Source organism: Euleptes europaea, chromosome 1 (assembly GCF_029931775.1).
Source record: "Euleptes europaea isolate rEulEur1 chromosome 1, rEulEur1.hap1, whole genome shotgun sequence".
In the NCBI taxonomy this organism is placed as follows: Eukaryota; Metazoa; Chordata; class Lepidosauria; order Squamata; family Sphaerodactylidae; genus Euleptes; species Euleptes europaea.
The window spans coordinates 52695051-52719001 of record NC_079312.1 but is presented as its reverse complement, the minus strand read 5'-3'; the positions used below and the strand labels follow the sequence as shown (position 1 = coordinate 52719001).

At 41.7% G+C, this 23951-nt stretch overlaps 1 protein-coding gene across 2 annotated transcripts in view; it reads left to right on the top strand.

Moving 5' to 3' along the window:
* Positions 1-23951, top strand: part of TMCC1 (transmembrane and coiled-coil domain family 1) — a 101432-nt gene that overhangs the window by 62482 nt on the left and 14999 nt on the right. The window contains exons 1-2 of one of the 2 annotated variants that reach the window (XM_056855356.1): positions 17674-17794; positions 18748-19679. In XM_056855356.1, coding sequence (XP_056711334.1) covers positions 17756-17794; positions 18748-19679 — 971 coding nt within the window. In that variant the 5' untranslated portion in view covers positions 17674-17755. Of the gene's footprint in view, positions 1-17673; positions 17795-18747; positions 19680-23951 lie in introns of those variants that run through there. The other variant, XM_056855364.1, reaches the window with a different exon arrangement.

Below are 23951 nucleotides of genomic sequence, written 5' to 3'. Positions count from 1 at the left end.
GACAAAGGAGCAAAGATGGGCAAATGTCTTTGTTGAGTTAATGATAAAATTCCTAGTCATCTTGAGCTTTCAAAGCTGTCACACCAAACATCCTACTTTAACATATAAGGATAATTCACAGTGGGTAGCCATGTTAGTCTGTTTGCAGTAGTCAAAAAGGGCAAGTGTCCAGTAGCACCTTAAAGACTAACAAAAATATTTTCTGGTAGGTTATGAGCTTTCGTGAGCCACAGCTCACTTCTTCAGATACAGATATAAGGATAAGTGTGAAAAGGTCAAACCTTTCTCCATCCATATGTCTGTTAGTGATAACTTCTCTTGTCTTGTGGAGCCTAGGCACACAAGCCTATTAAACCATTGATATTTCTCTTATCATGAAAATCCAGTGCCCTAAAGGGAATACATAACATTTTCAGGCCTTACGTTTTGGTGTGCTCATACTGGAAGGTAGTTGGCTTGGATTCTTTGCTGCTGTACAGTACAGGATGAACATGGTTAAGCAGTTCCATCAGGACTCCAACAACTACTAGGATACTAATCTGATATTATTTGTGAGCAGGGGTGATGAGTTCAGTCTGAGTGGACTGAGTTCCTTTCTCATTCTTGTTGGTATGCAGAAGGGCATCCTGGTGATATAAGTCAAAGCAATTGGTAAGAATAAATGCATAGCAGAAATTGCTACAGAACATCCACCCTGTGTCAGAATTCCAAAGGTGCCTGCAGGGGACCCCTGATCTACACTATGTATGTAACAGATTTTCTTCTGCAATAAAAATAACCATGTTCTAGGATCCAAACAAAGACATGACGCAGATAATTCCTAAAGGCTGATTATTTTTCTAGTACACAGTGTTCACGTATATTATTTTAACCTAACATAGCTTTGTGAATTAATATTCCAGCTCACCTGTTGTGATATGGGGAGTGTACAAATATGCTGTAGTGTATAAGTAGTGTATACTATGTTTCTCATTCAGTCATCAGTGACGATTCTTTACTCTGTGAATGTTTGCACTTTTGCATTTTACTGGGGGTGTAGTGGTTGGATGCACCCAACACTTTCTCTTTACTATTTTCAGGAGATCAGTTTACATAATGGAACAAGATAGCAAATGTCCTCATGCTGGCTCAGCTGAATCATTTTTAAGATTCAAACACACATTTATTTTGTTTTGTGCCCTATGAATTGTAATTGCTTGCTGAAACTTGCATCTAAATTACTTGTTTTATGAAGATCTCCTTAAATAAGCCAAGTGACTGGCAGCTGATAGAACACATGTAATTCTTCAACTATATCACCTTTACATTTTGAGCTGTGATCCGTGCACCTGAAATTATATCAGTTCCTATGAATATTTGAAATTGGTACACACATTTGAGTTATGATTTGTACTTTATATTCTTTTTTATTTGTTATCTCTAATTATTTCCTTTTTGTTTCGTAGCTTCTTTACATAAAAACAAAAAATAATTTTGCATCCTACTTAAGGACATTTGACTATAGACAAAGAATTTGATTCTTTATTCAGGTCTGTAACAACCTGATGGGCAAGTTTAAAGTACATTGTGCATTTATGCCACACCTGTGAGGGCATGTGCCTGGTTTGGCAACCTTTGCAGCCTTATTGATATGGATGATGTCACTGTTCATGTGTAAATATCACACCTGTATGGGTTGTCCTAAAATGATCCTCATAACAGGAAGTTGCCTAACTTTAAATGTGATGGTGGTGGTGATGCGCTTACTGTTGCAGTGAGGAGCAACCAGTCCATTTGATGCAGTACTGCATCATTTTGAAACGAATAAAGCATAATTTGTTCACTAGCCTGCCAGTAAACTGCACCCAGGACCAGAGTACTTTCAGGTGTTTTTGTGGGAGAGCTAAGTGTATTGCCCTCTGGGCTGTTCATTTCTTATTCTCTCATTGCCTTGGTCAAGATAAGTCTTCCAAGTTAATGTCCAGTATTTTAAAATCCTGTTAAGGGAGGGGAGATCTTGAGGTGTGTTCTGTGCTGGATAAATCAGCATAGTATTGACTTGAAGCTTATGCATCTTGGCACTGAGCTAAGGAAGAAAACATAGGGCTCTATGCCTAAATGTGACTTCGTTAAGAGATGGCAAAGGCGGTGCTAATAGCTTCCAAGGAGCATATTTAGCAATTCAAAAGCATGTTATTGTGGCTTGAGTTCTTCTCACAAGCAGCACAGCTCATGTGCATGCAGTTTTGATTGTAGGTTCCCAGTGTGGCATGATCTTGAAGTTTGACTGTGGTCAGTTGTGATGGTTGTTGCTCCTATTAGATCACCCGGCTAGATTATTACTAACCCCCTTGATGTTTTGTCAGGGTGTGTGATAGAATCCAAAGCTCTCTATTTCAACTATGGGAGCAATCCACCTTGCAGTGAGGTGGTTCATTCTATTCAAAATACTTTCTGAATTAAATACTGGGCAGCAAAAGAACTGATCACACTAGGTGTTGAGCTTTCCTTGAAGAAAAAGAACCTGAATGCCAGAAATCAGCGATCCTGGACAATTTCTATACCTGCAGTGATGAATTACTCTGAAATCTATTCAGGACAAGTTCTATTTCCAGTCCATATGCATAGTTAGAAAGTATATCAGTTGTATTATAAAAGAATTCAGAATTAAATGGGGTATAGGCAAGTGTTTTATTTCAGTGGCCCCAGCATGCCTGTGAGTTACTTCCAGAAGAATCATAACCTATTATAACCATTTCTGATTTGCTTGGAAAGTTGCTGTCGTGCCACTGTCAGAACAGCCAAGCTTATTTCCCCCCCAGTAAAAATCTAGCATCTTTTATCTTTCTACTGTGTGGTATTAAAACAATTAAATGGATTAAATAATTCTTGTGAAATGCTAGTCCAGAACTTTAAAATCCATTAGCACCTTAAAGACTAACAAAAATATTTTCTGGCAGGGTATGAGCTTTCGTGAGCCACAGCTTACTTTTTCAGATACTGAAGAAGTAAGCTGTGGCTCACGAAAGCTCATACCCTGCCAGAAAATATTTTTGTTAGTCTTTAAGGTGCTACTGGACTCTTGCTCTTTTCTACTACTGCAGACAGACTTAACACGGCTACCCACTGTGAATTATTTAAAATCCATGTGTATTTTCCAGAAAAGAACCATCATGAATAATTATCTTTCTTGGAGATTAAAAAAAATGTGTAGATGGTGCTGGGGACAGGGGATAACCTACCACCAACCGCAAAACCACAAAAAGCCAAAAAAGTTGAAGAAAAATATATATGTTTTAAAAAGAAATCTGCTATTTGGAAAGTAAAATCTAAGCAAAATACTCTTTAGATAGAAAGTGTCACAAAACAAATGTTCTGTATGCTAATACCCTAATATTTAATTACTTAAAGGGAACTGGCACTGATAGCAAATTGAATGAGGTAAACTTCCCTCTCCTCCTGGCTTCTGTATTTACATACAGGCATACCTCGTTTTGTTGTGCTTCAGTTTATTGCACTTCACCGATATTGTGTTTTTGAGCAAGTCTATCAGCACCATTTTTCAAACAGCATGTGCTCATTTCATGTCTCTATCACATTTTTTTAGACATAATACTATTGCATACTTAGTATAGTGCAAATATAACTTTTACATGCACTGGGAAACCCCAAAAATGTGCACGACTCGCTTTATTGCGATATTTGTTTTATCGTGGGGGTCTGGAACCGAACCCGCAACATCTCCGAGTATGCTTGTACTGTGTTTCCCAGCTGTAGATAGCTTACACCAAAATATCATGTCTATTACAACTTAATAAACTCTCCAACATTCCACAAACATTCAGCTCTAAAGAAAATTAACTTAGAAATATTCTAAATCTGTCTCCACCATCCAGTTTTAAAAGGTGAGTCTTGCCTACTTAACAGAATGCCACAAGATCTCCATTGGGATGCCATCTCGTAACCTTGAAGTGGTTGCAATTAAGGCCTTGCTCCTAGCCGTTAATGATCTCACCTCACATACGGAGGCTGAAAGCAGCAGAGCTTGCCCAGTACTTCTCATATGGTTAGGGTTGCCAACCTCAGTTACCTATTGTATCCCTTTTGGAACGGTTGAAGTCGTCTGTGCAACTATGTCTCTGAGCTGTTGTATCCTGCATGGAACTTGATATTGCCATTCTACATAAGTTGCCACTTTCATCCCCATGGGAGAAGTGAAAATAATTGAATTCCTGTATATGGATATATGCATGTGAAATGATTCCAATAAAAAGGGGCTGAAGAAGAAATGAAACGATCGTCCCCCTCATCATTCATCTTTGAAGAAGCGTTCCAGCTTGATCTACATTGAATATTTGAAAATAGTACCATTTGGACTGTCTAAGATATTGTTGTATATATTTATTTATTTATTTCACTTTATGCACTTTAATACACTTGTTTACTAGATTGTTATCCAGTAGTTATTTCAGCCAGTCCTGTGCTAATTTCCTAACCTGTGGTAGCAGTACAGTGGTGTTAATTTTGGTTGCTCAACCTCCAGGTACTAGCTGGAGATCTCCTGCTATTACAACTGATCTCCAGCCGATAGAGATTCGTTCACCTGGAGAAAATGGCTGCATTGGCAATTGGACTCTATGGCATTGAAGTCCCTCCCCTCCCCAAACCCCGCCCTCCTCAGGCTCCGCCCCAAAAATCTCCCACCGGTGGCAAAGAGGGACCTGGCAACCCTGTGTATGGTTCATGCAGGGGAATATGGCCTCTAAAATATGGTACCAGGTTAGGAAGGTCTTTAAAAGTAAGCACAAGCACTTTGAGTTGGGCCTGAAAGTATACAGGCAGCCTGTACAAAACCTGACCATGTTCTCTCCACCCCCATACCCCATCATGAGGTGAATTGGGAAATTTTGTACTGCCTGAAGTTTCCAAGCAGTTTTCAAGGGCCAGCTCCTCATAGAAGTGCTTTGGAGTAATCAAGCCTCAAGGTTGCAAACATGTGTATAAGCAGTGGGAGATCCCTTTGTTCAAAAACAGGTCTCAGTCAATAGAATGAATGCAATAGGTGAAAGGTACTCCTGGCCCATGCTGCTGCTTGATTTCTAGAAGCAAAGCAGGGCCCAGAGTCCAAACCTCCTCCCGTGGGATAAGAAGATTCAACTTAGGCGCATCTCCTTGCCCACCATTCACAGGCAAATACTCCACCATGCTTGAATAAGGAAATATTGCATTTAGGTATCATCAGTACCCTGACAACAAATCTCCCTCCCAAAATCTCAGGTTGAGCAGTATCTGAAATGAGGTCAACCTTGCAGGAGTGGGTTTTCAGTGCATCACTTTTCTTCATGTCAGGATTACAAGGAGCTAATTAAAACCAGTTATCAATGGCGTCTGTGGCTACCCTTTCTGTTTCCTGAGCATGTCAGATTTTTTTCTGATTGCATGGAGGAAGTGAGCTGTCCTTTGACCAGTAGGTAAGCAAGCTTGTAATTGGACTGTTTTCCCAAAAGCAAGCTTTTTAATGGTGTGCCAATTAGAAGGTTTATAAATCTCCTTGACATAAATGTTGAGTATAGGTGTTTACTTTTTGTTCATTCACTAAAAGAATATTTAAAAGAATGTATGGATACTAGCTCAAAACTTGATAGCTCTGTGCCAACAGTTTCGAGCGCATAGGATTACACCACCACGTAATGAAATCATTGTTTTAGATTACTGCTTCAAATGTCTGGGGATATTTCAGTCATGTTATATGGATTTTGAAAAATGTAGATTGTAATGAAAAACCTTCTATGGAAAGAAAGATGGGATAAATGCACTTAAGGTATTATTTACATCCTGTTGGCTGTTTCTCAGAGGTTCTTTCAGATCATCATAGGTCTTGTTTTTTATGTGGAACAATAGGAAGCCTCTGTAGATACATTTATTTAGACGAGTCTTCCTAGAGGCTGGAAGCTTTTTACTTTTACAATATATTGGTTAGGCTGAGCAAATAAGATGATTGTTTTCATCACCCCCTCGTCCCAATTAAGCCTTTATTCATATTTTTCCCCTCAGTGAAATTAGTTTAACTGTGTGTTGTAGAGAATGTTAGGCCTTCTCTTTCTATCCCCAGTGAGTGAAATTCTGAGGAAGACTAAATTGCGCTGTAATATTGAAGGACAGCTTCCATGGAATCTCCTAAACAGAGTCCTTCTTATGTTTTAATATCATCTGAGTGATTTTCTAAGCAAATTTCCTAGGCCAGAGTATATGGGTATAGATACAGCTGATCTTGGCAATGCTTAACAAACATGCAGTTGTAAAATCCGTGACCCCCTGCCCCAGTAACCTTGACAACTTTGTGATAATAGCTCAGCAATCCAATTCTTCTAGGATGAACATTTTTGCCACCTAGAACTTTTCTCAGTCCTCCCGTCATCCCAAAGTAATCTCTTATGTGCTTGCTTAGTCAATAGTGAATTGTTATCTGACCTTTCCACAGAGATGCGGCAAGAATGTGGTTTGAGGGGACTGGTGTCTGCAGACATAGGGTTGTAAACTGGTGATTTATGTACCCATGACAGGTGGATGGAATTGTGTCTCAGCTGAAGTCCGTAATTATAGAACTCTGTTACTGAACTGGCTGCTTTCTGTGAAGCGCTCTTCAGAATTTCAAAAGCAGACCTGGTTTTTCTTGTTAAACCACTTCAGTTGCTGGCTAGTAACATCAGTAATAATTATGGTTTATCCCACTTCCTTTTCTAGAATTTCATTGTATCTTTGCCTGTAGAACAGATAAAAGTATTCATTTTGTCATGTTCACTGATGTTTATTCTAAATTTCAAAACAGTACCAGATCTTATCTGCCACATGTGTACCTGTTTGGCCAACACAGTACTTTTCCAGAGGTTCTGAAAACTTGAACTCAGTTTGGAGTGAGATGTGAGGTTGCTGAAACATGGATATTTTGAAATATTTCGAGTGCTTTAAAAAGGCTCCATAGATGTGTCTTTTTGGCATGGTCACTACCACGCTAGTAAGTACCAGTCTGCTTACCAGAGCATTTCCCCCTTTGAAATCCTGGAGGAAAATCTAAAGACAAGAACACAATCAACATAGCACCTTTTATTAGGCCCAACCAAAGTGGCACAGACAATATGTAAGCTTTTGTGTTCACCAAACTCTTTATCAGGCTGGTTGTTGCAAAAACGTTGACAAAAGTTAGAAATAAATGTAGAATGGAAGATAACACGAACTATCAGCAAGCCAAGGATGGGTGTCCTTTAAGCAGTTTTTTGTTAATTTATGGTGACATTGGCAGTTGGTCCCTGGACTGCCATGTTTGAGTAGAGAACATTAAAAATAATTAAAGATTTCTAAACTATGTACCACGTTGGTGGCCAGCTGGTGTGGTATGGATGCCACAGGTGGCACAGGCTTTATGGTACATCTGGGCATGTTTCCCCAGTCCAGTAGACTAGTGACAAACTATACCATAGCATGGAGGGGCAGGCTGCACACCCCAGAGGACAGGGTCAAGGTTCAGAATGACCTTGATAGACTGGAGAGCTGGGCCATAAACAATAAAATGGATTTCAGTAGGGAGAAGTGTAAGGTACTTCACCTAGAAAGAAACAACATAAGGCACAGATACAGGATGGGAGATAGTTGGCTTGACAACAGTACATGTGAAAGAGATCTGGGAGTCTTAGTGGACCAAAAACTGAATATGAGTCAACAGTGTGATACGGCAGCTAAGAAGGCCAATTCAATTCTGGGCTGCATCAATAGGAGTATTGTGTCTAGATCAAGGGAAGTAATACTACCACTGTATTCTGCATTGGTCAGATTTCACTTGGAATACTGTGTCCAGTTTTGGGCTCCACAATTTAAGAAGGATGTTGACAAGTTGGAGCGTGTCCAGAGGAGGGCGATCAGAATGGTCAAAGGTCTGGAATTTATGCCCTACAAGGAGAGACTAAAGAGCTGGGTTGTTTAGTCTGGAGAAGAGAAGGTTAAGGAATGACATGATAGCCATGTTTAAATATTTGAAGGGATGTCATATTAATGAGGGAACTAGCTTGTTCTCAGCTGCTTCAGAGACTAGGGCACAGAGTAATGGATTTAAACTAAGAGAAAAGCGATCCCACCTAAACATTAGGAAGAACTTTCTGACGGTGAGGGCAGTTCGACAGTAAAATGTGCTGCCTCGGGGAAGGGGGTGGAGTTCCCAGCTTTGGAGGTCTTCAAGTAGAGGTTGGATGGCCATCTGTCGGGAGCTCTTTGATTGTGGGATCCTGCATGGCAGGAGGTTGGACTGAATGGCCCTTGTGGTCTCTTCCAACCTTGTGTGATTTTGCTATCATGTATTTTAGACTGGTCTTATGGCAAATTTGCAAAAAAGATTACTCACCAAAGGTCTACAATAGATGTGATGCCCCACCTATATTTCTCTGGCTTGAAATCATGATGAATTTTCAGTGTATAAATAGTGTTTTCTAATGCCTTTAATTAGCTGAGAAAAGTTGTTTTTGGTATTAGAAAATGAAGGTGTCATTTCATTGATTTATTCTTCGTTGGTAGGAGACAATGAACACATCAAGTTAGTTGCCTTGTTCTGAGCCATATGATTGGTCCATCTAGCCCCATACAGTCTGCTCTGATGGGTAGGGACTCTTTTGGATTTCCCAGCTTTGCTGTCTGAGATCAGTTTCAACAAAGGTGCCAGGGATTGAAGCTGGAACTGTCTGCATGACAAACACATGCATTTCCTACCACTGAGCAATAAAATAGTGAGGACAGAGTAGAAATGGTTGTGTTGATTATGATGATCCTCAGTTTAAAGAGATTGTATTTTATGGGTGAGAAAATAACCCAGGACTGAGCAAATTTCTATTGACAGGGTTGGACATGTTGCCCTGTATAGATTAGACTGCAGAACTGTTTACTTTCTTAATTGAGAATTGTTCCAGGGCACTGTTTGTTCTTATAAAAGTATGGGAAGAATGACATGTTTTTGCCTTGGAATACTAAATGTGTGGGCAGGGACATATGTAGAGAGAAATGAAAGGATGGATTTTACTCTTCCACTGGAAATGCTTCTGTATGGTCTGTTTAGCCTGTTTTTCTCCCAGCAGGCTCCAGAACTGGAAGTGAACCAGACTGTGGAGGAAACAAGGCTGGGTGGGCATTTGTCACCACAGATGCCCTCCCTGTCCCTTACCTGGATGGCCCAGGCTAGCTTGATATCATCAGATCTCAGAAGCTAAGCAGGGTCGGCACTGGTTAGTATTTGGATGGGAGACCACCAAGGAATTCCAGGGTCTCTATACAGAGGAAAGTGAGGGCAAACCACGTCTGTATCTCGTGCCTTAAAACCCTACAGAGTCCCCATATAGGGTTGCCAAACTCCAGGTACTAGCTGGAGATCTCCTGCTATTACAACTGATCTCCAGCCGATAGGGATCAGTTCCCCTGGAAAAAATGGCCGCTTTGGCAGTTGGACTCTATGGCATTGAAGTCCCTCCCCTCCCCAAACCCTACCCTCCTCAGGCCGGTGATGAAGAGGGACCTGGCAACCTTATCCCCATAAGTCGGCTGAGACTTGATGGCACTTTACACATGTATCCTTCCTGCCATTAATACACACATGCACATAGAGAAACATATGCTCCTCAGTGAGCACATTTGCCAAGGTAGAATGTAGTTTTACCCTAAGGGTTCACCAGTTGTTGTTAGCATGTTAAGGTTCTGTGAACCTTGCCATTTGTTTCCGGATACTGTTTTTAAAATCACTCACTTCATTAATGGTAACTTTCAGATTAGCCTTCTGTTGTTGAAACAGCCAGTTTGCTAAGTAGGCTAATCAATACCAACACAGTGCCAAGCTGCCCGCCAGGCTCAGTGAAAGTGAGCTTTCTTAAGAATGGTGTCAGGTGAGAGGATTTGTAAATCAGCATTATGCAAATCAGGACAAAAACACTCTCCGTTTTCTGTAGAAGTAGTAAACATGGCACAGAATAATCATTGGCTAGCTCAGTCGAGAGTATTTTTGAAAGACCCAATGCAGCCGGATGCAGTGCTTGGAATTAGTCCTGTCAGCTGCAGAGTTAAGGACATGTGCTTTTGTCACCATCTAAGTTTCCAGAGTGCACCTGATCCCTGGCATTCATTATGAATCACACTGCTATCTCTCATGGCTTGGGTTTGTGCATTTGTAAACAGTCAACAGGTAATATTTAGCTAAATCATCACAACCTGCTTAGAAAGCGACTGCAAATTCCTAATCTGTTGAGTTCATTGGGCATCTCCCGGGTCTGTGATCGTTGCTGCTACACAGCCTAAATAGACATTGCATAGCATTTACTTACTTAAAACATATTTGTATCCTGCCTTTGTCCACTTGGGACTCATATCAGAGCTTTGCAGATGTATTGTTTAGGTGCAAGAGGTTATCAGGCTAGTCTTGCTCTTGCTTGTTTACTAGGCAGACTTATCAACCATTGCTCTTTTCAAACCCAGTTACACATACTTCTAGTGCTCTCTATAAGTTTTCCTGTAGGAAAATGCATGCATTTGAGTCAGACAAGCACGAGCCAGATTGAGTGTTGCATCCTAGCTCCTCCTTAGTTTGGGAAATGCTTTGAAAGTGACTAGTAGGAGATGCCTCCTCTCTATATAGAATGTTTGTGTCTTGCATACAACTCTGAATGGGTACCTCACCAACAGAAAATTCATGGTTCAATAAAATTGCAGGTGACATAACTTCACTTGTTGGCACTGAGAAACCCTCTTTGCTGTACAGCAGAATTGAAATTGAATGGCAAAAACATCACATAGGTCACTTATGCATGGTCGGTTTAGCCTCCTTCATTCCCTGTTTCAGCCAGGATCAAAGTAACCCGGGTTGGGTCAAACTGTATGCATTGGCTAGAATGATCAGGGATAAAACCCTGTGCTAATGGAAGCATGAATAGAAAAGCAGTCTCCCAAGTTCAGATCAAGTCCCACCCCTTTAATTGGTGCTCTGTAATTGGCTCACCTCATGAGATAACATTTCCTTCCCCCCAGACCCAACTGCCGCATAAAAAAGCATTTTAAGAACAAAAAACTGAGCCATTTGAAAGAGGGGGGGCAGGCGAAATCCAAGCCTCCTTTTTAAAAAAACCTTTCTTTCTCTCAGAAAGAGCCCCCAGGAAGCAGGTAGCACTTGAATCCCTCCCTGCCTCTTTACACACTTCTTCGTGATTGGCTGTGAGAGATGCCAATCTTCTATGCTTCCCTTATATGGCTATCAGCAAACAGAAGAGGGGTTTGGAAAGGGGAGCTCAATGCGAGGCAGGCATATGCACACTCTTTCAATCTGGTTTGAGCCAGGAAAGACGGTTTGACTCAGGTAAGAAGAGGAATGGAAAAAGCCGAGTTAGTTTAAGGTTGAAATGGGGTTGAGCCGAAAAGGAATGAGGTAACGTGCATTTTCAAAAACTTGATCCTGGCTGAAACAGGGAATGAAGGAGGCTAAACCGACCATGCATAAGTGACCAAATACAGAAAATGGCCTTTTCCCTGTCCAGGACTTCTCCCATCTGCTTCACTGATATGGGGCGGGGAGGGTTCTATTCTGAAATATCCTTAGACTGTCTCGTTAAATTGTAGATTCCTGTTTGTAGAATATAAGGGATATATTACTTTATTGTATTTATCAATTGCCTCTGTTCTTGAAAAAGAAACTCCTGAGTCAGTGTGCAAAATACTCTAGGTGTATAAAAATATTCTGTGTGTGTGTGTGTGTAAAAAACAGGGGCTTCAAGAAACATGTCCTGTAGTAGCTGCCTTCCACACATTTCAGGCTAATCCATTGCTTAGATAATATGTCCTCACCTGTTCTTTCATGCTGTTCTCTTCCCTTGGGCTATCTGACAGGCTGTTCCATCTCTTTCCTCTTCTCATTATGCTGCTTCATTTCACAGTAATAAATGTTTTTTTACCTAATACTGTTTATTACATTTAATAGGGAAGTATTCATTTTTAATAGAAACACATGGGGGCAGTGTACCAATTCAAGGAGATTCCTTACAAGGCAACATTACAAGAGAGATCAAAGCAGTGAAATGTCAGACTGGTGACTCTCAAAGATACCAAATGGCTTAAGTCAAGGACACCTTTCTGCCTCAAGTTAATATCAGATGTGGCACAGTGTCTGCAATATGGGGTTTGTGTTTGCCATGCTGTTCCATTATCATGTTGCTGTGTTGTGCGCCACAGTACATACATTAACTATTACAATATTTCGCCGTATGTATCCACCTTCATTAAGTTAACACCACCGTTGTTATAGCCAAGGTCAAAAATTGTTGTGCATGTGGAGCCTTTAAAGGTGCTTTACGAGTACAAAAAGGGCATTCATTTTAGTTTGATTCGATCCCTTACTGTGCTCAAAGGCACACTTTAGTAGGAAGGAGAAGTTAAGTCACTGAAGCTTTATTATAATTGAACTTGGTATATATAGGTTGCATTCTTCTTACATTACATGGAAATATTTCCTGTAGTGTTGAGAGACTTAGCAATAAATGGAATGGTAACAGGCATTTCAAGCCATTCAAAAAGTTGACTCTAATTAGAGGAGAATAAATACTACTGCAACTTAATTGTGATTCATGCCTCTACATCAAGCGGCCTGTTTATTTGAATGATGGTTTAAAAGGCCATTGTCTGATCACATCATGTATCAATTGCAGGGGTTTGTTTTTACACAGCTTCAGGCCTGGTAGAAATATTGCTGAGCCGGGTTCCTTAATGCAAGCTGATACAGATTTTAGGTCAAGCGTTATTGGAACAGTGATTTTTCTTGTTGTTGATGGAGTAACTGTTAACTTTGGGGAGCAGGTATGTAGCCTGGTGGTGCTTCTGGACCTGATGTTGCTACTTGATAAGTAGTTGCAGTGGTAAAAGGGAGTGCATCTACATCTAATCTGCCAGTTTTGCAGCTCCTAAAAGGATGATAAGAACCTGGCCACCGTTTTCCATATATATATAATCATTAGCATAGGCCAATTGATTCAACATTGGGCTGCCCTTGAAAACAGTTCAGGAAATTCAGCTGTTGCGGGCTGCTCCTCATGGCTCCCGCTATTACAGGGAGGCAGGAACATGTGGAACTTATATTGTAGCTGCTGACTCAGCTGTTGGTTTTCAGGCCCAATTCAAGGTGCTGGTATTGACCTTTAAAAGATTTTATAGCCTGAGATCTGTACATCTCAGAGACTGCCTGCTCCTGTACCTGTCTATTAATAACTTCCTGTAAGGCTGTGCTTAAAATCTCATCCTCTGGAGAGGTCAGAATGCTTGTCAGGAGCAGGCCTTGCTCAGTAGTAGCCTCAAAGCTTTAAAATGATCTCTGCAAAGAGGCGCAGCAATGTTCCTCTTTGCTGTGTATCCAGGAAAACTAAAGGCCATTTATTTCCTACAGTTGAATTGGGAAGCTTTAACCTCTAGGCAATACTGCTTTCAGTGTTGAATTGTTTTGATTAGAGCTGTAGTGCTGCTTTGTTTGAGATTGCTTATAAGATTTAGGATACCGTATATACTTGGGTATAAGCCGACCCGAGTATAAGCCGAGGTGCCTAATTTCACCCCAAAAATGGGGAAAAATTAGGCACCCACGTATAAGCCAAGGGGGAAATGCACCCCCCCCCGCAGGCTTACCTGACCAGGCGCGCAGGCAGGCGGTGGCGGCCCCCTCCCTGCGCGCAGGAGGCCCCGCAGGGTCAGCTGGCAAGCGGGAGGACCGGCCCTGGTGAGGTGGGGGGGAAGAAACCGCCGCCGCCCAGCAGAAGGCAGTGTGGGTGAGGGGTGAAGAAACCGCCGCCGCTGCACAGAAGGCACGACGATCGCGCAAAAGGCGCGATCTAAGAAACCGCCGCCGCGCAGAAGGCGTGATCGGGTGGGGGGGGAGAAGCTGCCACCGCCGCCACACAGAAGGCGCGATCGGGTGGGGGGGGGAGAAGCTGCCACCGCCGCTGCGCAGAAGGCGTGATCGGGTGGGGTGGGGGGGAGAAGGTGGGACAGCCCGCCCATCAGCTGGCCGGCGGGAGCGCACTGGGAGAGGGCCCAGCAGGCGAATTACCGTATTGACCCGAGTATAAGCCGAGGTGAGTTTTTTAAGCCAAAAAGCATGGCCAAAAAACTCGGCTTACACTCGAGTATATACGATATGTCATTTCAAGTATTTTGTTTGAATAGGGCTTGGATCCAAACCCATGCTCCCGTTTGCGCTGTACTGTTTTCTGGGGGGTGGGGATTCAGGACCACCTCCACAATGGACAAACATGGTGCAAATGAAAGCAAGGCTTAGGATCCAAAAATCAGTTCTGTAAGTTGCTTCAGATGTTTGGTTTAATATTTTAAATAAAATTGTTTAGAACAGGACTTGACAAATCCCTCATTCCAGGTTATTATTTCATATCATAATGTTTTGTCATGAGACATAAAATGCACGAGCATGAAGTTCTTGATACATGTTTTTATGTTAACTTTCCACCATTTCATGATGGTAGATTAATTCATTTCTTAACCAGTTGCTTTTTATACTGGCTCCAATATTCAATTATGTGGAGCTTTTTAAAGTAATTACAAGAAATTGGGGAGAAGCTAAGTTAGGGTTAGAGGTTAGCTTTTTGTTAATGGTGACTACTACCAGGGTTATGCCATATTTATTTACTATAACGTTTTTTGTCATAATGTTAAGAAAATTACAAGAAACTGACGCGTTTAGTATTATGTTTTAATGAAATTATTGGTTGTTAAAATGCAAACCCCTGAAGGCTGAAAAATGAGTGGTTCCTAAAATTTTGGGCTGGCTGCTAGAGCCAAAGAAATTTTTTTGGAGCTGAGTTTAGATGATATTGCTAGAGTGCTACAAACTCTCTGTGAAATAATGTGAAAAGAAAAAAAATACGAATTTTCAAACTGTGAAGGGAATCAAAATTACAAATTTAGCAGAAAGAGTGGTGCCCAGGATGCAGGGCCAAACTGGACAGAACTGGTTTGGGGGAAGGAGAAGACCCATCACATTTAAAGCAGAGGATGGAGATCTATTTTGCTAAACAACAACCGAATGTTCTGGGAAGGGGAACATAAGAAAAGCCCTGCTGGATCAGACCAAGGCCCATCAAGTCCAGCAGTCTGTTCACACAGTGGCCAACCAGGTGCCTCTAGGAAGCCCCCAAACAAGACGACTGCAGCAGCACCATCCTGCCTGTGTTCCACAGCACCTAATATATTCAGCATGATCCTCTGATCCTGGAGAGAATAGGTATGCATCATGACCAGTATTCATTTTAACTAGTAGCCATGAATACCCCTTTCCTCCATGAACATATCCACTCCCCTCTTAAAGCCTTCCAAGTTGGCAGCCATCACCACATTTTGGGGCAGGGAGTTCCACAGTTTAGCTATGAGTTGTGTGAAAAAATACTTCCTTTTATCTGTTTTGAATCTCACACCCTCCAGCTTCAGCAGATGACCCCGCATTCTAGTATTATGGGAGAGGGATAAAAACTTCTCCCTGTCCACTCTCTCCAAACCATGCATAATTTTATAGACCTCTATCATGTCTCCCCTCAGCCGCCTTCTTTCCAAGCTAAACAACCCTAAGGGTTTTAACCACTCCCAATCCCCGCTCCTTCCTTTGCTTTAGTATGTTTCATCGCTTTTACTTTTGTTCCAGTCCAGCTCTCTTCCGCTATTGGGACTGAGCTAGGATAATAATCCTTAAAGTGACTGAATGCAGCGAGGTAAGGCAGGAAAGGGAGGGTAAGGTTTAGTTCACCTAGCCTGTGTACTTTTTAAAGGAGGGGGGGTTAGATGCACAGATGGACCCCCCCTCCCCGGTCACATCTAGCTTGTCCCAAAGAAAAATGTTAAGGAGCCAAATTAGTCCTATGCAAATGAAGTATATCACTTGTAAACATGATAAAATTATCTATGGCCATCTGCCTTTAAAGGCAAACCTGCTCTGGGCCCAGTTTTCCAGTATCTGAAAGCACTGGCTGCTTTCTGTGAGTGTACCACACATGCACAGTATTGCTTTCTTTACTAGTTTATCAGGTCTGCCCACACAGTTTTGGAAGAAATGTGGAGCCTAACTAAGAATGCCAAGATTTCAGACTAAACGAGAGTGCTTCTTACCACTTACCAAAGTTATTTCTAGTGTGTGTTTTTTTTAAGTGATTTACTCATAATCCTGTTTGCTCATGGCATGTGTGCAGCGCATGTTTATTTCCTAACCAAGAGAGAATGAACAGGATGACACACAGGATGGATATAAAACTTCAAAGTCCAGGAGTGGGGTTCATATTGAAGGCAAATGGAATCATAGCTTTGTGCTTTGCCATTTGAGAAACCATATTTCACCATTTCTAGTATAGCCGTAAGTAGCTGTTCCTAGGATATTATTCAAAATGACCGAGGAGCTGAAATCTGTTCAGTCTTAGACTGAGCAGTGAAACCATTTACTCACAGAGAACAACATTTTAAGGAAGTAAAGTTGTTTGTGCTGCAAAGTAGGATCAGCCTTTATTCACTAGCTTGACTGTCGTGGTTATTGGGCTGGCTAAGGTTCCTAGAATCTCATGGGCTAAATCTGTTGGGCTTTAAAAACCATGTCTGTAAATGTCTCCCACAGTTCACAGCTGTTTACAAGATCATCTTCCATTCGAATTTGGGCTTTTCCAGCTGGGGCGGGGGTCACATGTCTAAAGCTGTTCCTCTCATTTTCTCAATATTGCCACAAACAAGCTATCAGTAAAACCACAGAGTGGTTTCCATGCTCACCACTGCAGAGGAATGTGGAAATGAAACTTCAAATGAAAATCCACATACAGGTGGATAGATTGTAAAGCACCTTTTTGATACACCAGTTTGTGCCATATCCTTAAAGATCAAGCAGCCTTCCAGTGTTTGGGTTTCTAGTGTGGTTAACCCAGCCCAATCTAGTTTCAAATCCTAGCAAACCAGTTCTAGGGGGGCATGAGGCCAATAAAGATCTCCCCATTCTCACTGTTGCTTGGGGCTTAATATGCGCTAAGCCTCAAATTAAACATGTAAATGTACACATATGCTTGTTTGTTTTCTGTTTTAATCTGTTTGGTGTGGGGGGGGGGGTTTGCTAACCCCGTTCCTCCACAGAACCTCCCAAAAATGAAACCATTTAAGTGGTGTGTTCATCTAAACAATATTTGTGTATGTCTACGCAGCTGCTTATTTGAATACCGGGTCGAATAGGAACTGAAAAGTTTTCTGAAAAGTTTTTTTTAAAAATTTCACTGTTGCTTAAATAACCAACTCCCTTCACAGAGAGGGCAGGGGAGTTTAAAAGTGTAGACTTGTCCCTTTCCGCCCTCACCTCAAATGCCTTCTCTGGCTCAGAAAACATTTTGGTTCTCACTCCTGCATGCTAGTAGGACAGACTCATGTTCCATCTGCTTGCAAGTCTTTGTGGTTTCCTTTGTTTTTCTTTGGACTGCTGCTTAAAGACGAGAGAGTGAAAGCTGGTGTCGTTATGCCATCCGTACCTCTCATAATGATGTCATGTTGCTATTTTTCATACACGTGTTCAGGGCAGACTAATGTGTTCCTGGTTTGGGGAGGAGCTGCTGAGTAATTAAATGATTCATTGGTTTCTGTCTTCAGCTGCTTTCCTTGAGACTGTGTTTTACAGCGTTCCGGGAGTGTATATGTGAGTGTATGGATTAACTTTCAGCAGAGCGATGGTAGGCATGTTGCTTTTGTTCAAGCCATGCATTGGGAACAGCTATTACGCCTCAGAAAAGCCAAGGTAGGCTACAGAAGGGAGACTGCTTTCTTTCTTTACTACAAAAGGAAAAGTTGGAAGACTTAGGAGGGGAAAATAAACATTAAGACTTTAACTGTTGAATGTATCGATTAAGAGTAGCCTATATGCCGAAAGTTAAGAATTAATTTGGTTATCACTTGATGATTACCAGTATGCATGAGTTTAAGGTTTGTATACAAAGTACATTTTGTTTTGAGACTGTTTCAGTATCTCTTGTTGCTGTAGATTTTGTGTACTTCGTATCCATTGATGTAGGTTTTGGACATAGGTATGGCAAAAAACTGGGGTGGGTGCTATCTGGAAGTCTGATATCCTGCCTTGACTTGCATACAACACATTATTAAATAAGAATAAGTTCATTCTTTTTCTCCCCACGTCTTCCACCTCTTGTACCAGCATATTCTCTCTGGGGTAGATACCCCACTTTGGTGCTGGTACACTCGACCATGCAAAGTGGGGAGTTCTCATACAACCTGAGCATTCTTATATAAATAAACTGCTTATTTTACAGCAGATTGATAGACTTGAATTTATCTCATGGGTTAACATTATACATAAGCAATTTATTTTGCTAGTTGTTTTATTCAAAATAGTTCCTAAAGTCTTTGTTATCCTCTCTATCCTGCACTTAGCCACACATATTATTCTGTTTTCTCTTTATGCCTTAACACGTTGCTTTAATGAATCCTGCATGAGATTTAACTGAGTTGGTTGAAGTTCCTTGACTACATCCTTCAAAACTCTTAGATTAGCAGAGATATATTCTTTTCACTGCTTTTAAGGGTGGGAATATTTCACCTGAAAATTGAAGAGTGGGGCCTCTAGCAAATGAGACTTTTTACTCTCTAATGGAAACTGTGAAAGCTTGCTGCTTTTGTTCGTATGACCAAGATAATTTTTTCTAATGTATTTCCCCCTCTGCCCTCTTTCTCCAGATCGAACGGTTAGATGTGAGCAGCCTAGCACAAACATCTAGTGCAGTGGTCTCAAGCACAGACTGCAGCATTAATGCAGACTCCGTTGATGGAACACCAGATCCTCAGCGCACAAAAGTGGCCATCACCCACCTGCAGCAGAAGATACTGAAGCTGACGGAGCAGATCAAAATAGAGCAAACTGCTCGCGATGACAACGTGGCAGAGTACCTGAAATTAGCCAACAATGCTGACAAGCAGCAGAGCGCTCGCATCAAGCAAGTGTTTGAGAAGAAGAACCAGAAGTCAGCCCAGACGATCCTCCAGCTGCAGAAAAAGTTAGAGCACTACCATCGCAAGCTGCGAGAGATTGAACAAAATGGCATCCCTCGACAGCCAAAAGATGTCTTGAGGGATATGCACCAGGGGCTGAAAGATGTGGGCGCAAAGGTCACTGGCTTCAGTGAAGGAGTGGTAGACAGTGTTAAGGGTGGACTTTCTAGTTTCTCCCAGGCCACGCATTCGGCAGCAGGTGCGGTTGTTTCCAAACCTCGGGAGATTGCCTCGCTCATTAGGAACAAGTTTGGAAGTGCAGACAATATAGCTAACTTGAAGGACTCTTTGGAAGAAGGTCAAGAAGACGGGACTGGGGGAAAGACTTTAGGTGTTCATAACTTTCAGTCGAGCCCAAAATATGGCAGTGAGGAAGATTGTTCCAGTGCCACATCGGGCTCTGTGGGAGCCAATAGTACCACAGGGATCCCCATGGGAGCGCCAAGCTCCAAAACAAACACTCTGGATATGCAGAGCTCAGGGTTTGATGCAATACTCCATGAGATTCAAGAGATCAGAGAGAATCAAGGGCGACTGGAGGAATCCTTTGAGAACCTCAAGGCTCTCTATCAGAGGGATTATTCCTTGATAATGCAGGCTTTGCAGGAAGAGAAATACAGGTAAGCATTTAACAAAGTACTCTGTTACTATTGCTATTAATCTGTTAGGGCGAATGCAGAATTATCTGGGTACATTCACAAAACTTTGCCAGACTTGCACATCTCAAGCAGCATCGTTTCAACTAATTCAAAGGACATGGGTACACCCACTATCTTTTACTTAGGTCCCTTCCCCTTCCTGTCCTCTCTCACCTCTGACTGTTTGGCTTCCATCATGAGTATGTATCCCAATTTAGAACAGTAATTAGTACTGTCATATTATTTCCTAGCCAATCCTATAATCTTGTTCTTGATGGAGGAAAGATGTTTGAGCAGAACCCTATCAGTTGTTTTCATAGACGAAGGTTAAGGGTTTTTTATGGGGAAGCTCTATAGTTCTAGGACCCCAGGACTCCAGATTTTGAAATCATCTCTTTGCAGTAACCGTTCCACAAAAGGTCTCAAATTGTATGACATGAATAGCATTCGTTCAGCCAAGCATGAGTGAATAGCACTTAGTTGTTGGGCAAAATAAATTAAGATATACTGTTTGCTGTGTGTAGGATGCTTAGATGCTAGAACCCTTGAGCTAATACTAATGAGATTTGACTACTTTTATGTAATTCACAGACCTGAATGGGTAAAGCAAAGGAAGTGTAAATTTTCAAGCCCCTTGCTGTGACAGTAACTTTTGTAGTTGGCCTATAATGTGATCCTTCACTCTGGAATATAAAACACAATAGTCCTTAAGGAACACAGGTGGGTGGTATAAAGTAGACTAGAGTATGACCTTTAAAAAAGGCAACCTTGAATTAATATGTGTAGGACTGGAAAAGTCTTGGCAGTTCTCAGTCTGGTGTGATGGGCACTGTCATTCTGAATGCATTTAAAGGTTTTTGGGATTCACATATTAGAATTTATTAGGAAGCTACTTGATGGTTAAACACAGAGTCATTTATCACAGCATTGGCCAAAGAGCTGCTGCTTCTCTCCCCATTGCTACCCTCTCTCCTGCATGCTATAAAACCAGCTTTATTGGCATTCAGTCACTGGTTACCGTTAATCATTCTGTGGGGATTCCATGTTAACACTATGCCGAAACCCATCTCGTATAAGAATTTATGAGAAGTCATGTAAATGTCCTGCAAACATTGTGCAATCAGAAAGCATAACTTTGTACTATGATAGACCAGCAGATTTGTTTGAGTTGGCAGAGTATGTTTTGTAGGCATACTTCAGTTTACTTGCAAACTTCAGAACCGGGTGGGAGAGGACATTTGCCAGTAACTAAAACCAAGAGCAAAGAGGACAGTAATGGGGAAAATTAGATGGTTTGGGGGAATTTCCTCTTGGTGACTAGGAAGTGGCTATCTTTTGGTCTCTGAATCTTTTCCACAAACAATTGACGCATCTGAAGTAATCCTGTTTTGCCAGGTCATTGGTCCATCTAGTCCAGTGCTGTCTTTGCCTGGCACGTGTTCTTCAGGAGTTCAAGCAGAGGTTTTTTCTGCTCTTTCCCTGTTATCTGGGATACTCTTAACCGGAGATGCAGTGGTCTGAACATGAGACTTCCTGCATGCAAAGTATGTTCACCTCCACTGAGCAGTACTGCTTTCATTTTATCAGTTTTTCCCTGCAGTCATATAACTAGACCAGGGGCTGGGGGAGCTGTTTTTTTTAATGGGTTTTGAATCTCACTTGACTGTCAAAGATACATCTATTATTTAAATTGCATAGCTCCCCATTTCAGAGAACTCTTGAGAACTGTACTTTTGCAAAGGTGCTGAGAGTTCTGCTTAATCTCTGGCAGCTACACAAAATAACTGTTCTCCGTGCCTTTTTTAAGGAGAGGAGTTAATATGTTAGTAAAATCAGTTTCAGGTTTGTCTTTTAGACCCACAGAACTGTGTAGCAAGGATGACTTGGATACTTTTTACTCTGTAGGCTAACTGGTCATCTTTGCTGCTACAGAACATGGTAGAAGGTATCACTTTTTGTCAGAGGCCATTTATGCATGGAAGGTTTTGCCTAGGATTTTCCACTCTATAGATGCACATTTTCCCCATCCAAATTCTTAAAACTCAAAAATAAGCTACTGGGTAGAGTTTTGAGAATTTGGATGGGGAAAATGTGCATCTGTAGAGCGGCAGATCCAAGGCAAAACCTTCCATGCATAAATGGCCAAAGAAAAACGTGGATCTTTTTTCCAGCTGCCCCTCTTCAATTAGTTTGCCACTTGAATGAAGAACACCGTTGTTTGTAAGCAAAAACCGCCTCCTGAAAGTATCGTTAATCAAAATGGTGGATCTGAACTATTGCCAGATGGGTTAAAGGGTAGTAGTGTGGGTTGTTACTTTCCCTAATGGAAAGGAGAGGTTAAGGCTGCTGCTTTGATGACAAGCAGAAATCATGCTGTTCGCAGTGTCGTTAGCACAGCTGTGTCAGGGCTTCCTTTAATGGCACATTTATAGGAGAAACACTCCAGGGAAACAAACACAAAGTATTGCAAGAAAAACTCAAGTGTATTATATTCACCTTTTTGCGTGGTAGGATTCATCCCTGGTGGTAGGATTCATCCCTTGTATGGAGCTTTGTGAAGCTCATTTTAAAATATCTGAGACGAACTACTAAGCTTTCCCAACCCCCCCTGTGTAGAGGAGAAACCCCGGCCAGCAAAACATGAGGCAGCCAGAGGAACCAGTATCAGAGCTATGTATTGTGTTGTTTGACTTTTCTCCTGACCTCAATGCTTTTCTTAGAGAGAACTGGATATGATTGTGCCATAAGGTTCCACCATGTTTCTAAGGCTTTGGCTCCCTGTTCCTGAAACTTCCTTTTCTTAATTAGAGTTCTCGACCTTTGCCTGGTTTCGGTTTGTCATTTTCTGTTCGGCTGCAGCCTGCCTTGTTCCTGCCCTCCTTGTAGCTGCTTTTGTTTTCACTGGGACTGGGTGTTGCTTGGAGCTGCCTCTCCTGTTCTTCTGACTCTTCCCCTCCTCAGGACAATTTGAGGACAGCGTGATTCCTGCAAGTCACTCCCTGTACAGTAGAGCTATGAGTTTGTTAGGCAGCACTGGCTTTTGCCAAAGCAGCTATTGGATAGTGGATGTGGCCTCATAGCCGAGACAGATTAGCTGCTCCTCCCAGCTCCCTCCTCCTCCCTGGCAGTTCGGCTCTATCTTGATCTCTGTTCTTTTTTGCAATCTCTGCTTGATCAGCTAGACCAAACTACAAAACAAGCTGCTCCTGATTAGCTTTTAGAATGTGACAGATTTGGGGGTGGGAGGCGGGTAGTTAGGGACTTTCTATGCTGTGAGAGTTCCTGTTGAGTCTCTCTTGTTACAGGTCATGCCCCATTTAAAAAACAAACCCTTTCTTACACACAGTGAAACACAGCCTATGTAGCTAAGATACACTCCAATGATTTCCTCTTGGCCAATGCCACTTTCTGTAGGGTCTCCTAAAAGAACAATTATGTTGCGCTGCATTTGTGTTGCAATTTTTGTGAATTGTTATCTCCTTGAACTTTATTCTAATGTTTAATTGCTGCCTATCAAAATAGCCTTATATTCCCAATTCTAAATCATGCTGTTAAAAGCTTCTCTATTGAGCTGCATGTTTGTTGGAGCTTGAGAACGGTTGCTGGGTGCTCAAACTTACAGCTAAAGTCTACAGGTGGTGCTTGTGCCATGCGAAAGACTTTATGTTCAGAGATGTGCATTTGTACTCATAAACAACAGAAACTGAATTGCTGAATTTGATGGATACCTCTTTCTGCTAGATGGTACACTATAAATAATTCCCTGCTTTTATGTGCTTTTCCTTGGGTTCCTCCTACAACACTAGTGTAACATCTGACAGGACCTAGAGTTATCCCTCTGTTAAAGATAGAGTGGATCACAGCTTCAAGAACAGCAAAAGACTGGGGTTTTTTGCTGAATTAAAACCGACACCAACCAACTGTTGGGTTTCGCAAGCAGGCTAATAAGCTGGGGTGCATGGGCAGTAAACACCCATCCAATAAACTACAAAAAAATTGATAATGCATTCTGTTTCCACATCACATTTAGGAGATGGAGTCAACAGTTAAAGGGTGTTTACAATTCTTGGTGCTGATGTTCTTAAAGTTCAGCAAGTACTGTTCAGGGAATATTTTCATAGCCTCCATGTTACATTTTAAATGTATTTATTAGGAGGTTTCCAGGTAAGACGAGACAACAACTGAATAATTAAGACAGAGCTCCTCACAAAGAAAGCTAAGCAAATAAACCAATAAACAAGAGCATGAAAGTAC